This window comes from Lynx canadensis, chromosome B2 (genome assembly GCF_007474595.2).
Source record: "Lynx canadensis isolate LIC74 chromosome B2, mLynCan4.pri.v2, whole genome shotgun sequence".
In the NCBI taxonomy this organism is placed as follows: domain Eukaryota; kingdom Metazoa; phylum Chordata; class Mammalia; order Carnivora; family Felidae; genus Lynx; species Lynx canadensis.
In genome coordinates this window covers 49,980,483-49,993,721 of record NC_044307.1, presented here as the reverse complement: position 1 = coordinate 49,993,721, position 13,239 = coordinate 49,980,483, and the positions used below count along the sequence as shown (strand labels likewise).

Sequence of the window (13,239 nt, the reverse complement as noted above, 5' to 3'; positions counted from 1 at the left end):
CTTTTACTGTCTAGAGTTGTGGCAGTGTATGCTGGTTACTCTTTAAATTTTTTTTTTTTACATTTATTTATTTTTGAGAGAGAGAGAGAGAGGCTGAGAACAAGTGGGGGAGGGGCAGAGAGAGAATGAGACACAGAATTTCAAGCAGGCTCCAGGCTCTGAGGTGTGAGCACAGAGCCTGACACGGGGCTCAAACCCATGAACCATGAGATCGTGACCTGAGCTGAAGTTGGATGCTTAACCAACTGAGCCACTCAGGTACCCCAATGCTAGTTATTCTTTTAAACCAGGGCTTTTTACACAAAAAGTAAAGAAAAATAATAATAAAATAAAATAAAATAAAATAAAATAAAATAAAATAAAAAGACAGAAGAAAAGAAAAAAAAAGGAAAAGAAAAAAAGAACTAGAAAGAACAAAACCCAAAAGAAAAATATAAAAACAAAACAAGACAAATTTAAAAAAAGTAAAAATAAAACACTACAAATTAAAACAAACAGATATCCTCAGAAATCCATGGCTTGTTTTCTGTGCCCCAGCACCACAAGGTGGACCCTTAGCTCTCTGAAGTCACAAACTCACCAACATGATGGAACATCCTTGTTATGGTATCTGAACGCTACTCTGGTCTAGGCTTTTACAGCAGGATGGGAATGTAAACCATGTTGTTCTCCAGTCCTTTTGGTCCATATAGATTTCTGGCAGCTCCTCCACCACATGACAGAGTTCTAGTGTTGTCTCTTTTACATGCTAGTTGCTTGCTTGCTTGCTTGCTTATGTATGTATGTATGTATGTATAGAATGTATGAGCAGGGGAAAGGGGCAGAGAGAGGGAGGGAGGGAGGGAGAATCTTAAGCAGTCTTCAGGCTCAGCCCAGAGCTGGACATGGGGCTTGATCTCATGATCCTGGGATCATGACCTAAGCTGAAATCAAAAGTCAGACTCTAAACCGACTGAAACACCCAGACATCCCTCTAGTTGCTCTTTTAAACTTAAGGTGTTTTTGTGTGCCTAAGGACAGAGGGATCCGTTCCCAGTCCTTCAGTAATATTCTTCCCTAGAACTGTTTGCAGCATCAGGGATGGGGGTTCTTTTTGCTATCCTCTTTCCATCTCTCTTACTGTTCTCTTGCCATTCTCTTTGTCATTGGTTGTTTAGTCGTTGTTCCTTCAGCTCTCAGTTCTTCTTGAGGAGGAATTGTATTAACAGGTGTAATTTGGTACATTCTGTGGAGGAGGTGAGTTCAGAGTCTTCCTCCATTGATATCTTGAACCAGAAACTATCATCATTGTGATTTGGGTTTGTATTTTCCTAATTACTGATGCTGAGTATCTTTTCATATCCTTATTAACCATTTTTATATCTTTGGAGAAATGGATGTCCTAATCCTTTGGTCATTTTAAAAAATGGGTTATTTTTCTTTTTATTGTTGAGTTATAAGAATTCTTTACATATTGTGGATAAGAGTCTCATATCATATATATGAGCTGCAAACATTTTTTCCCATTCTGTGGGTTGTCTTTTAATTTTCTTGATAGTATTCTTTGTAGCACAGAAGTTATTTTTTAATTTTTAAAAATTTTAATTCCAGTGTAGTTAACATGTAGTGTTATATTATTTCAGGTGTATAATAAAATGATTGAACAATTCTATATATTACTCATTGTTCATCATGATAAGTGTACTCTTAATCCTATTTCACTCTTCACCTATTTCACTCATCCCCCCACCTCCCCTCTGGTAACTGTTTATTCTCTATAGTTAAGAGTCTGTTTTTTGGTTTGTCTTTTATTTCCTTTGTTTATTTGTTTCTTAAATTGCACATATGAGTGAAATAACGTGGTGTTTGACTTTCTCTGACTCACTTAGTTTCCTTAGAACTATAATCTCTAGCTCCCTCCATATTGCAAATGGCAAGGTTTCATTACACACACACACACACACACACACACACACACACACACACACGTTGTATATATATACACCATATCTTTATGCATTCATCTGTTGATGGACACTTGGGCAGCTTCCATAATTTTACTATTATAAAGAATGCTACAATAAATATAGGAGTGCATATATCCCTTCAAATTAATGTTTTTGTATTTGGGTAAATGCTCAATAGTGCAATTACAGGATTGTAGGATGGTTCTATTTTTAATTTTTGAAGAGCCACCATACTGTTTAACACAGTAGCTGCATCAGTTTGCATTCCCACCAGTAGTGCAGGAGAGTTCTGTTTTCTTCACATTATTGCCAACACTTATTTCTTGAGCTTTTGATTTTAGCCATTCTACAGGTGTGAAGTGGTATCTCAATGTGGTTTTGATTTGCATTTCCCTGATGATGAGTGATGTTGAGCATTTTTTCATGTGTCTGTTGACCATCTTTGGAGAAATGTCTGTTCATGTCTTCTGCCTATTTTTAAATTAGATTACTTGCTTTTGGCGTTGAGTTGTATAAGCCCTTTGTATATTTTAGATACTAACCCTTTATCAGATATATCATTTGCAAATATCTTCTCTCATTCAGTAGGTTGTTTTTTGGTTTTGTTGGTTGTTTCTTTTGCTATGTAGAAGCTTTTCATTTTGATTTAGCCCCAATAGTTTATTTTTGCTTTTGTTTTCCTTGCCTCAGGAGACAAATCTAGAAAGATGTTGCTATGACCAATATCAGATAAATTACTGCCTGTGATCTTTCCTATTATTTTTATGGTTTCAGGTCTCACATTTAAATCCTTAATTCATTTTGAGTTTATTTTTGTGTATGGTGTAAGCAAGTGGGCCGTTTCATTCTTTTGCATGTAGCTGTCCAGTTTTTCCAACACCATTTGTGGAAGAGACTATTTCCCATTGCATTTTCTTGCCTCCTTTGTTGTTGAAGATTAATTAAACATATTGTCTTGGGTTTATTTCTGGGCTCTCTATTCTGTTGCATTGGTCTATGTGTCTATTTTTGTGCCAGTACTATGCTGTTTTGATTACTACAGCTTTTAATGTAACTTGAAGTCAGAATTGTGATACCCCCAGTTTTTTTTTCCCCCAGAATTGCTTTTGGTGTTCAGGGTCTTCTATGGCCCCATACAAATGTTAGGATTATTTGTTCTAGTTCTGTGAAAAATGCCGTTGGTATTTTGATAAGGATTGCATTAAATCTGTAGATTGCTTTGGATAATATGGACATTTTAACAATATTTGTTCTCCCAAGCCATGAGCATGGAGTATCTTTCCATTTGTGTTGTCTTCAATTTCTTTCATCAGTATTTTATAGTTTTCAGAGTACAGATCATTCGTTTATTTGGTTAAATATATCTCTAGGTATTTTGTTATTTTGTGCAATTGTAAATGGAATTAAAAAAATTTTTATTTCTGCCACTTCATTATTAGTATATAGAAAGGCAGTATATATAAATGTTTTTATATCCTACAACTTTACTGAATTCATTTATCAGTTTTAGCAATTTTTTTTTTTTGGTGGAGTCTTTAGGGTTTTCTATATATAGTATTCTGTCATCAGCAAATAGTGAAAAATTTATGTTGCCCTTACCATTTGGATGCCTTTTATTCCTTTCTCTTGGCTGATTGATGTGAGTAGGATTTCCAGTACTATGTTGAATAAAAATGGCAAGAGTGGATGTCCTTATTGTGTTCATGGTCTTAGGGGAAAAGCTCTTAGTTTTTCACCATCGAGGATGATGTTAGATGTGGGTTTTTCATATAAGGCCTTTATGATGTTGAGGTATATACCCTCTAAACCTACTTTGATGAGAGTTTATTTTAATTTTATTGGAGACAGAGAGAGAATATGAGCAGGGGAGGGGTAGAGAGAGAGGGAGACAGAAGATCCCAAGCAGGCTTTGCCAGCTGAGCCACCCAGGTGCCCTGAGAGTTTTTATGAAGAATCGATGTTGATTTTGTCAAATACTTTTTCTGCATCTATTGAAGTGATCATATGGTTTTTATCCTTTGTCTTATTGATATGATGTATCATGTTTATTGATTTGCAAATATTGAACCACACTTGCATCCCAGTAATAAATCCCATCTGATGTTGATGAATATTTTTAATGTATTGTTGTATGCAGTTTGTTCATATTTTGTTGAGGAATTTTGCATCTATTTTTATCTGGGTTATTAGCCTCTAGTTCTCTTTTTTTCTGGTGTCTTTATTTGGTTTTGGTATCAGGGTGATCCTGGCCTCATGGAATGAATTTGGAAGTTTTCCTTCATCTTCTATTTTTTTGGAATAGTTTGAGAAGAATAGATATAAACTTTTCTTTAAATATTTCTTAGACTTCACCTATGAAAATGTCTGGTCTTGGATGTTTGTTTTTGGGGAATTTTTTGAAATGCAATGAAATTGAATTTAATGAAATGTTTTCAAATTCAATGAAATTTTTTGAAATTCAATTTCATTGCCCAATGGCTGTTCAAATTTTCTATTTCTTCTTGCTTCAGTTATTGTAAGTTATGTTTCTAAGAATTTATTCTAGGTTGTCCAATAATTGACATGTAACTTTTGATAATATTCTTTTACAATCCTTTGTATTTCTGTCGAGTTGGTTGTTATTTTTTTCTGTTTCATTTTTGATTTTCTTGATTTGGGTCCTCTCTCTTTTTTATTTTGATCAGTCTGGCTAAAGGTTTATCAATTTTGTTGATGTTTTCAAAGAACCAGCTCCTGGTATCATGGATCTGTTCCTTTTTTTTTTTTTTTTTTTTTTTTTTAATTTCTATTTCCTTTAGTTCTACTCTAATCTTTATTATTTCCTTTCTTCTGCTGGGTTTGGGATTTGTTTGTTCTCTGTCTAGTTCCTTTAGGTGTAAGGATAGGTTGTTTATTTGAGATTTTTCTTGCTTTTTAAGGTAGGCCTGTATTACTATAAAATTCCCTCAGAACTGCTTTTACTACATCCCCCAAATTTTGGACCATTGTGTTTTGATTTTCATTTGTTTTCATGTAAATTTTGATTTCTTCTTTGGTTATTTAGTTGACCCATTCATTGTTTAGTAGCATGTGATTTAACCTCCATGTATTTGTGGTCTTTCCAGATTTTTTCTTGTGATTTATTTCTATTTTTATAGAGTTGTGGTCAGAAAAAATGCATGGTATGACTTCAGTCTTTTTGGATTTGTTGAGATTTGTTTTGTGGCCTCTGGTGTCATCTATTCTGGAGAACGTTTGATATGTAGTTGAAAAGAATGTGTATTCTGCTGTTTTAGGATATAATGTTCTGAAGATGTCTGTTAGATCCATCTGGTCCCCTGTGTCGTTCAAAGTCATTGTTTCCTTGCTGATTTTCTGTTTGGATGATCTGTCCATTGATGTAAGTGGGCTGTTAAAATCCCATACTATCATTGTATTAGTATCTATGATTCTCTTAATGTTTGTTATTAATTGTTTAATGTATTTGGGTGCTCATGTGTTCGTTACATAAATTTGTACAATTGTTCTATCTTCCTGTTGGATTATCTCCTTTATTATTAGTGTCCTCCTTTGTCTCTTATTACAATTTTTGTTTTAAAGTCCATTTTTTTCTAATATAAGTATTGCCACCGCAGCTGTTTTTGACATCCGTTTGCAAGATAAATGTTTCTCTATTCCCTCACATTTAAATCTGCATGTGTCTTTAGATCTGAAATGAGTCTTTTGTAGGCAACATATAGATGGCTCTTACATTTTTATCCATTCTAACCCCGTATGTCTTAGGATTGTAGCTTCTAGTTCATTTATGTTCTGGGTAATTATTAATAAGTATGTATTTATTGCCTTTTCATTACTTTGTGGTTGTTTTTATAGATCTTCTCTGATCCTTTCTTCTTTTGTTCAATTCTCTCATGGTTTGTGCAGCACGGTTTGTGATTTTTAATTTTGGTCAGTTCCAGTTTGTCTTTTTTTTGTTGTTGTTATGTGTGCTTTGGTGTCATATTGAAGATATAATCACCTAATCCAATGTTACTAAGATTTATTCATTTTTTTTCCTGAGAGTTTTATAGTTTTAGCTTTTACATGTAGGTATTTGGTTTATTTTAATATTTAAATATGGTGTGAGTTGGAGGTCTGTATTAGTTTTCTAAGGCTGCTTGTCCAGGTACCACAAAGTGAATGGCTGAAACAACAGAAATGTATTGTCTCATGGTTCTTGAGGTTAGAAATTAAGGATCAAGGTGTCAGCAGAGCTGATTCCTTTTGAACCAGCCTGTGAAGGAAAATCTGTTTTATGCCTCTCCCCTATCCTCTTGCTTTGTTGGTGGTGTTTGGTATTCCTCGGCTTGCAAGAACACCACCCTGGTCCCTGCTTTTATCTTCACATGGTGTTCTCCCTGTGACGTTTCTTTTGTCTTGTCTTGTCTTGTCTTGTCTTGTCTTTTCTTTTCTTTTCTTTTCTTTTCTTTTCTTTTCTTTTCTTTCTTTCTTCTCTCTTTCTTCTCTCTTTCTTTCTTTCTTCTTCTTCTTCTTTTTCTTTTCCTTTTCTTTTCTTTTCTTTTCTTTTCTTTTTCTTTTCTTTTCTTTTCCCTTCCTTCCTTCCTTCCTTCCTTCCTTCCTTCCTTCCTTCCTTCCTTCCTTCCTTGTTCTTTTTGAGAGGGAGCAAGCAAGCGCACTCGAGTGAGGGGCAGAGAGAGATAATCCCAGGACGGACTGAGAGAGAGAGAGCGAGAAGGAAGCAGGCTCTCCCAAAGTGGGTTCATGTTCACCCAAAGTGGGGACCCAGCTCACCCGACGTCGGGCCTGAGCTCACCTGAAGTGGAGTCAAACTCACCTGTTATGGGACTCAAACTTACAAACCATGAGATCATGACCTGAGCTGATGTCAGATGCTTAACAACTGAGCCACCCAGGCACCTGTGCCTTCCTCCACCCCAGTCTTTTCTGTGTCCAATTTTTCCTTTTTATGAGGATATCAGTCATGTTGGATTAGGGTCCCACACTACAGTATGACTTCATGTTATCTTAACTGATTATAGTTGCAATGACCCTATTCCCAAATAATGTCACATTTTGAGGTACTAGAAGGGAGGAGGACTTCAACATATGAATTGGGGGGGCACAGTTTAATCCCAAACAGGGTTCAACTTCATTCTTTTGTATATGGATGTGTAGTTCCATTTTGCATATATTTGAAAATAGCACTGTAAGTTTTTAGAGGTGGAATTGCTGAGTCAAAAGGTTATGTACATTTAAAATTTTGATAATACCAAAATATTCCCTTACACTGCTATTTTCACATATATGCAAAATGGAACAACAGAGGATCTGAAGCGGGTTCTGTGCCAACAGCAGAGAGCCCAATGCAGGGCTTGAACTCATGAACTGTGAGATCATGACCTGAGCTAAAGTCAGATGCTCAACCTACTGAGCCACCCAGGTGCCCCTTTTAAATTAAGGTTTAATCTTGTTAAGTTCCTCAGTAGTATTTCATGGTTTTTTTTTTTTCACATTTCTTCATGTTCTTGAATATTTCTTATCAACATTGTTTTCGGATATTGTATCTTTTTTGTTGATATTGTAAACCAGCTCTTTTCTTCAATTTTATTCTCTAACTCTGAAGTCTATTGTAGTCTTGCCCTGAATCTTCAGGACAAGTTCACATATTTAACTTCAGGGAATAATACCACCCCCCCCCCGCCCCCACATTCTCCTGAAAGGTTTTCATCAGGTTGGATAAGTTCTGCTTTCTCACCCTAACATGATTGGGGAAGATAACCTTGCTCCTGCACCTACTTCCTATTCTCAAGAGGTATGTGTCCCTGCTTAGTGGCTTCCCTGCCTCTCTTTTATTCCCTTCTGGGGAGATGGCAGAATGGAATTATTGCTCTTAAGAATAGTCAGTGGGCTTTCTGTTCATTAGCTTGATTAAGTGCTGGTCGTCCATATGTGTGGCATGTCACTATAATGGGTACAATGCTTCTTCTTACTGATGTCTGCAGTGAGGAGACAGAAGTTTCTGTGGTTGCTCTTCAGTGGTCATTACAGAAATCCTGGTGGCTGTGGGTGGTAGTGTTAGTCACCTCTACACCATCATGGAGACTAGAACCTAGAACCTAGTATGGAATCACAAAGCTGGAACGTCCAAGGCTGTCATTTAAAGATGAGGGAGTAAGAACCAGTGAACTCAGGAACAATGCTACAAATGATCTGCTTTAAGTGGGAGAGTGATCTGTGGCCCTGACTCTGGGCCCCAACTCTTTGTATCATGATGAGAGAATAAGCTGTATAGGATTGGTGGGATAATATAAAACTCTAGTGAAGGAAGAGTTTTCAAAGACCATCTACTTTATTTCCCTGACTCTTGGCAGTATTTGTCTATGTTCTATTTTTAAATATCTCCAGGATGTATGACTCCTTCTGTCTGCCCTCTACTCACCATTTCTCCATGTTTGTATAGTAGTTTATATATTTAGTGTCAGATTTATTCCTGCACTTTGAGCAGGACTTGTGTTTTGACTAAGGAGCATCATGTTTTAGTTTCATTTTCTCTCTCTTGTGGATAATTAATTTTTATCTACCTGTAGGGCTCTTTATTCCATCTGGAAATGCTGTTTTTATTACAGGAGGGCTCTGGGCCACTGTCCAAGGCTCTGGTTTGGAAGATGTTAGCCTGGTGTTATTTGGATCTCAGTCTTGTGCCATCAATATCACCACAAACAATTCAAGAAGAATTCAATGCAAAGTTCCACCTAGAGTAAGTGGAATCTCCTCCCTGGGTGGGTGACCACTATTAGCGTGTAGTGTAAGGTTTTTCATGAATCCTTTCTTAGAACTTAATTAAGTAACATTACCTTTTCATCATGAGAGTATGGTAATATTGTTTATATTGCCTATGCTGCAATACAGTGGGAGTCTGACTCCACCAATGGGGCTTGCAATCACCATCAGCTTATTTCTTTTAAAAGAAAACAACCACGTTCCCAGTTCACACTCTCAGTGAGTAATAGTGTCACAGAATAAACAAATTTATCTATATTGCATATATATTATCTCATTTCTCTCTTTAGCAAGTAACAATAACCGTTTTCACCAGCAGTTTTGTTTTCTGGCATGGATATGAATGGTGGAACTTAGAAACTTCTAGTTCCTATAAAACACCTTCGTAATTATTCCTTACTATTTCCCCTTTCCCTTTTTATTTTTTTTTTTTTTAATTTTTTTTTCAACGTTTTTATTTATTTTTGGGACAGACAGAGACAGAGCATGAACGGGGGAGGGGCAGAGAGAGAGGGAGACACAGAATCAGAAACAGGCTCCAGGCTCCGAGCCATCAGCCCAGAGCCTGACGCGGGGCTCGAACTCACGGACCGTGAGATCATGACCTGGCTGAAGTCGGACGCTTAACCGACTGCGCCACCCAGGCGCCCCTTTTTTTTTTTTTTTTTTTTTTTTTTGATTTTTTTTTCAACGTTTTTATTTATTTTTGGGACAGACAGAGACAGAGCATGAACGGGGGAGGGGCAGAGAGAGAGGGAGACACAGACCTTTCCCTTTTTAAAAACAAGCCCCTTAGCTTTCCCTTTCTTCTTCAGTTAGTGCTATCTCATAGCCTATGAGGTGATTTGAGTCCACATTCTTCCTGGTGCTGCTGATGGCAGTTATGCTCACAGCGGAAGTTGAAATATCTATTCAGAGTTGACTTCAATGTCATCAACATTCTCAGCACATCCATAACCCTGAAGGATGAGTGTTTACTGAACAAATAAAGATCCCTGGAAGGGAGGTTTCAGAATCATCTTTGATCTCTGGTCCCATGTTTTTATATTATCCAATTATTAAAATATTATGAAATGTTCACATTTACATATAAACTGTATGGAATTCCAATATATAGTTGTATCATAACTTGTTTAACAATTCCCTATTAATGTATATTGAAATAATTTTCAAAATCTCTTTTTTAAAAAGTTCATTTATTTTGAGAGCAAGAGAGAGTATGCATGTAAGCAGGGGAGGAGCAGGGAGAGAGGGAGGGAGAATCTGCAATGAAAGTGCAGAGCCTGATGTGGGACTTGATCCCACAACCATGAGATCATGGTGACCTGAGCTGAAATCAAGAGTTGGATACTTAATTGACTGAATGAGCCAGACACCTGTCAAAATTTTCAGTTTTAAACAATAAAAACTTGATCGTTCTCAAAAGTGTATTTTCAAGCATATTTATTTTTCTCAGGATAAATTGATCTAAATTTTAAAGCTTTTGTTATGTAGTATTCAGTTATCTGAAATTTCTTTTTAATTTGTATTCCCACCATCACTGGGTGAGTGTTTCATTTCGGACATAGTCAACACTAGGTATTATTGCTTTCATATGTATTTACTATTTAAAGGGGTAAAATTTGCATGGCTTGGATTTCTTTTGCTAGAGAGAATAAGCATTAAAAAAAACTTTAAATTTTGATTAAAGTTATATATACAAAGGTTAAAAGAAAAATAGTAAAACAATTATGCTTTCCTACTCCTTGGCCCTCTTCCACAAGTCCCCTTTTTGAAGCATCTCCTTTTAATTCCTTTGAATGCAGTTAGAATACCATTTCTTTGTTAAATCAATAAATTGCTAAAACTATTTAAATGATGTGGGAAGTATCAGGTAATATTTTTTATTTCATAGTTTTTTTCTTGAAATTTCTAATTCTTTTTTTTGTATGTCTTCTTTATAATAAAAATCTATTGTAAAAAAAATTAATCATATCAGTTATTTTTTTCCATGAAGCTCTTTGTTCTCTTGTGTCAATCTAACTTGGTGTTTTCTTGGTTTATTTCATGTATTTCTTCTTAGCACTGCCCTTGATTGCTCGCCTGGGTAGATACACTTTCACAGTTCATATCTTCCTTTTTTTTGGGGGGGGGGGCTATTGTTTATGTTATGAGGTCCTAGCCTAAAGAAAAATCCTAGGAAAGAATACGTGGGAGAAAAGTTTTCTGAGTTACTTACATGTCTGAAAGTTTGTCATAATTGATGGATAGTTTAGCTAGGTATAGATGTTTATTTGAAATTGCAGTTTTTTGCAGAACCAATTGGTGTGCTAATTGTAAATCATTCTTATTTACTCTTTGATCAGTAATCATGATGCCACACTTGCCTATTCTAAGTACTTGTCACTGTGTGTGTGTGCACGCGTGTGTGCGAGGTGGAGACTTGAAAGTACCAATACACTTAAAAATCTTTTTTCTTGAAATTAACCCTTTAAACTAATTCTATATGGACTTCTCTCATGTTAGTCTTATTTTCAGAAGTTTGATTTTAAAAATTGATTTTTCAGGGGAAAGATGGACCCATTGTGAATGTGACTGTGATCAGAGGGGACCATTCTGCTGTTCTTCCCATGGCATTTACATACGTCTCCTCTTTAAATCCAGTGATCATTTCTCTGAGCAGAAACACAAGCAGTATAGCAGGTAAAATACATGGTATTGCAGCATCCTTTTATTTTTAGACCATTGATCCTGTAAAGAAGACAAACAATGGTCTCTTAATTATACTGAAGATAGTATTATATTTTGGATGGAAGTTATTTTTCTCAAAACTAGAACATCGCTTATTTCATTTCAGCCATCACTGAATAAATCTTATGTTGGTATTTGCCTCTGTAAAACTGGGACCATTTATACCATGAAAACGACATGAGAATTCAAAGATAATAATTCAATATATATTTACTCAGCACCTACTATGTACTAATGATAGCACAGGCATAATAGACTTTAATCTTTACCACTAATTTACAGGATTATTATCTGTACTTTACAGGTAAAAAAACTAAGGAACAGGAAACTTAAATAACTTGTCTAAGATGTTACTGTTAGTAAGTAACAGAGCTGTGATTTGAGCCCAAGCAGTCTGGATGCAGATTCCAAGGAGTTAACCACTCATAGTTTAGTGTAAAATACCAATGTTTTTGGCATCAAATTCAATTGTAGCAGATGTTCGATATGATTAGAGAATAGAGTGTTCTGATTAACCAAGAATTTTTATTCCTTGAAACATACTATGTATAAAAATACATAGTATAGAACTATGTAAAACAATGTAGTCTTTCTTCGATAATTCAGATGATATGACAAGATGGACTTGTAACAACATATTGTCATGTCATACCATATCAATTTGAAAAAGTTCCAGCTAATGTGCCTTTCTGGTTAACTGAATGCCAGATAACAGAGAGTTTATGGCAGCCATATCTAAGAATTTTATTACAAAAGGCCAATATATTTTCCAAAGAAAAAGCCTGGACTCAATTTTTCTGATACTGTTTTCATTTTCCATTGCTCTAGAGTACATAAATAAAAGGAAGTGTCCTTTAGCTTCTCAAAATTATTCAGCTCAGTGCAGAAGAAGAATTTGCTGCCTCAGGCCACCAAAGTGTGTAAAATTCCTTAGCAGTATAGATTCTTCCCAACAAAGTAGGAAAGAGAGGAGGGAGTTCTGTATTCTATTCAGATTTCAGTGATTTTGGCTTTTAATACAATTTCCTACCTGTAATGAAAAGAATAAATACATTGCATCAGTGCCTCAGGGGCATCTAGGATTACCTTGACAATTGACCAAGAAACCAAGGAGTTCATGTAATTGATATATACAACATGATGCATTATTTGCAGAATTTACACTTACATTTAAATCTTTCTACAGGCAGAATAAAGAGGAACACTTTATAAAATCTCCAAAGAGTGGTTCCCTATTGGGAAAGTCTCCTTTGAAAGCTGGAATGCTACAAATCTCCATCCAGGAGATGATGATATTGATGATAACAGTGAAACCAAGATGAAATTGAAGAAAGAAAGGAGGAGGGGCAGGGAAAAGGGGAGGAAGAATATGATGTGCAGAACCATTTGTGTGGGGTTTTGCAGTTAGGCAGCCCTGGATGTGAATGAATCCAAGCTCAACCACTCCTTGGATAAGATATTTAACTTCCTTTATCTTTAGTGTCTCTACCTACTAACTGGGAGTAATTCTTTCAAGGTTATTGTGAAAATTGGAGGTAAAGGAGGTAAAAGTACTGAACTCAGGAACCAACATGGAGTAAATACTCAACAAACGCTTTGTTGAATAAATGGCATCATTCTGCCAGATCCTGAGTGTTATATAGATAAGCCAAAGATGTCTTGTGTATATTGACCCTATATTTTTACTTCTTGATAGCAGGCTGGTACCCATTTGTTCAAAAACATGCCAGTATCAAACTAAAATTTTTATATAACCAATTATTAAAAAAAATTTATTTTTGAAAGAGAGAGAGAAAGAAAGAGA

General features: G+C 35.7%; 1 protein-coding gene across 1 annotated transcript in view; it reads left to right on the top strand.

Annotated features, from left to right (window-relative positions):
* Positions 1–13,239, top strand: part of PKHD1 (PKHD1 ciliary IPT domain containing fibrocystin/polyductin) — a 486,267-nt gene that overhangs the window by 66,677 nt on the left and 406,351 nt on the right. Inside the window, 2 exon segments of the mRNA XM_030315703.1 lie at positions 8,552–8,682; positions 11,252–11,387. Of these exon segments, the coding sequence (XP_030171563.1) occupies positions 8,552–8,682; positions 11,252–11,387 (267 nt within the window).